Here is a 2,903-nt window from a genome sequence, read left to right on the forward strand (position 1 = left end):
ACGAGGACGGCGGCTCGCGGCGCCTGATCCAGCTGCTCCGCCAGCACAGCAGCCCCTGGCACGTGTACCGGCTCTTGCGCGCCTGTCTCCACCGCGTGGTGCCCGCCGGCCTCTGGGGCTCCAGGCACAACGAGCGGCGCTTCCTGAAGAACGTAAAGAAGTTCCTCTCCCTGGGGAAGCACGCCAGGCTGTCGCTGCAGGAGCTGATGTGGAAGATGAGAGTGCGCGACTGCACCTGGCTGCGCGCCCGCCCAGGTGAGCGCGGGTGGCCGGCCCTCCGCCTGAGGCCCCCTGCCCTCGCAGCAGCAGGGCGCCCAAGGGTCCTTACTGCTGGGCAGTGGCTCCACTGCCTCCCACCCCGTTCCCATCATGGACTCGGGCAGGTTCTGGGCACTGGGGACGGGCAGAGGGGACACGAGAAGTTAGGACTGGCAACCGGAAGTTCCCATGACCGTGCCTGGAGTCTGCTCATAATCCCTTTGTGACTTTGAGGTTTATCCCTGTGAAGTGGGGCCCGCTGATAGGTAGGGACGAGAACCCCCTTTCCTGGAGGCGGGAGATCTGGTTTGCGGATGCTTGGAGTCAGCCCAGGTACAGACCCGAACTCGAGTTTCAGTGCGTCTGCTGTGCCAGGTGGGGCGGACGGGCAGCGAGAAGGCCGTCTGGAGCACAAGGACCCCAGCCCCAGCTTTAAGAAGCAGAGGGTCACCAGGGAGCAGAGGGGGCAGCGGGGTGCCCTCCTGTGTCAGGGAAGTGGCAGCCATGGGTGCCCTGCCCCTGTCCACGCTGCTGGTCCGCGGTGCCCCCACCCACTTGATTTTCTGGGCTTGCTGCTGAGGTGGCTCCTGGCTGGGCCGCCGCTCCCAGACCTCCCAGGTGTCCTCGTGTGCTTCATTCTGTGACTTCGGCTGCACAGGTTGTCCTCGGCTGAGTAACTGATGCATGGGACAGCCTTGGCCTCGGGCTCCTGTTCTGATCACGGCTACCCGTGGTCACCTCTTGCACCCTGTCCTGCTGGGATGCCCCGGCCTCCGTGCAGGCCATCTGCCCTGCCAGGCGCTCTCTCCCCAGCTCTGGCTCCTCTGCCTCTGTCCAGCCAGCCTGGGCCATCATCCTGCCCACCGTGCTGCCCACTGACTCCCGTCAGCTCCCTGGGCCCCCGCCCCCAAGGCCAGGCTGCCAGACCGCCGCATCTGCTGCCAGGTGTTCCTAGAGATTAGCAAGGCGGGTCCCTGACGGGGGCTGGGCACCGGCACAGCCCCGCCCCGGCCCCCCGGGCTGGCGGCAACCTCGTCCCATGACATGGGCACACACCGCGCTGGCGGAGGCCCTGCTCTGCTGCACATCCCCTCACGCGGTCACCTGAACCACGCGGGAGTGTCCCTCCTGCCAAGGACACCTTGACCTTCAGGGTGCAGCCGGTGGGGCCTTACTGGGGCTTTGCGTTGAGTTCCGTTACTTTCTCTGTCGGTCGTGTCCTTCCTCTGCTCTCTTGGGCTCCCTCCGCCCTCTGACCTCTCCAGGGGATGTCCCCTGTCACCCCGTCCCGCTCGGCAGCACCTGTGCTGAGCTGTTGTTCACATTTCGCTATCAACTGCATTGAAGTGTTTTTCTTCGCTTCGTTTCTTCGATCAGTGAGCCGTTTAGATGCACGTCTTTAGTTTCCACGTGAACGGTGTGTTGAGTCCATTTTTGCTCCGCATTCAGACCCAGTTGCATGGTGGCCAGCGTGACCCCAGCTCCTTGAACCCTGCAGATTCTGTACGCTCCTGTGCGGGCAGTCTCCACTGACGTTCCCCGTGTCCCGGAGGCCCGGGCTGGCGGTCACTGCGTCAGGCTCGTTGTGGCACCGTGAGAAACTGCGTGTCAGGCCCTTCGTGTTCGAAGACGTGTACGTGGTTTTACGGGGCACGTGCGCGTTCGGAGCTTTACCTCCCTGACAAGCATCTCCTCTCCCGCCTTCCGGCCCGCGGGGCAGCCGCTCTGGCTTCCTGGGGGGCGGTGCTTGCCTCCCGCACCTGCCTCCTTAAATTTCCATCGTCAACCTTCTCACATCCATGTGGTTTAGACGTGTCTCATCGACAGCACGTAGCTGGCGTTCTATTCTCGATCCGGCGTGACAGCCGTTGCCACTTTCCTGGACAACCTGGCCTCGTTTTCCTGTGACCGCAGACACGTCCACACACTTGTCCTTCGTCTTTCTTTCCCGTTGGCCTGCCCTGCCCGTGTCCGTCTCGCGTCCTTGGCGATGGCGTGCATCTTCCCGCGGCGTGTTCCCGTCCGGGTGCTGGCCTCTCAGCGCTTGGCGGTCACGTTCTGCGTTCCCTCCCGCCGGTCACCCTTCTCCTGAGCAGCAGAAAGACCTCAGCACGTATTCTGATGACCACCGCCCCATCCTGTGTGCCATCCCCCCACTGACCTGCTTATGTCCCAGATTAGACACTTGTCACTGCTTCCCGAGGTCGCCGCTCAGCTTTAGTCCCCCCTTTGTTCACCGTTCCGTCCCCTGTCCCCGACCTGCCTCCAGGCCCCTTTCTTCTCCTTGTTTCTGCCTGTGCCGCGGCCCCGGGCAGCTTGGTGACACCGTGGACCTCGTCTCCCGGTGTGTCCAGGTGCGCCCAGCAGGACGGCAGCCTCCCGGCTGGCCAGCCACCGCCGCCACCTGTGGGCAGTTTGGCCTGGAGAACACCCAGCCTTTGTGGGTCTTGCTGCTCGGCGATGATGCCGGCCTCCGTGAGACCAGTGCCCAGCTGCGTGTCCCATGCGGAGCACACATCTGCTGGCCGCCCAGGCCGGCAGGACAGTGACGCTGGCGTCATCACGGTCCGGCAGAGTCCTGACGCTGAGCGGCCGCGTGGGAGTGGGAGGGGCGTGCGGGGAGGGGGAGCCGGCTGGACGGCGGC

The 2,903-nt window shown here is 64.6% G+C and overlaps 1 protein-coding gene across 1 annotated transcript in view; it reads left to right on the forward strand.

The window, feature by feature from the left end:
- TERT (telomerase reverse transcriptase) overlaps window positions 1-2,903 on the forward strand; it is a 21,104-nt gene that overhangs the window by 3,494 nt on the left and 14,707 nt on the right. Inside the window, exons 3-4 of the mRNA XM_025050505.1 lie at window positions 6-481; window positions 1,757-1,891. Of these exons, the coding sequence (XP_024906273.1) occupies window positions 6-481; window positions 1,757-1,891 (611 nt within the window). The remainder of the gene's footprint in view (window positions 1-5; window positions 482-1,756; window positions 1,892-2,903) is intronic.

Source organism: Pteropus alecto, unplaced genomic scaffold (genome assembly GCF_000325575.1).
Source record: "Pteropus alecto unplaced genomic scaffold, ASM32557v1 scaffold137, whole genome shotgun sequence".
Lineage (NCBI taxonomy): Eukaryota > Metazoa > Chordata > Mammalia > Chiroptera > Pteropodidae > Pteropus > Pteropus alecto.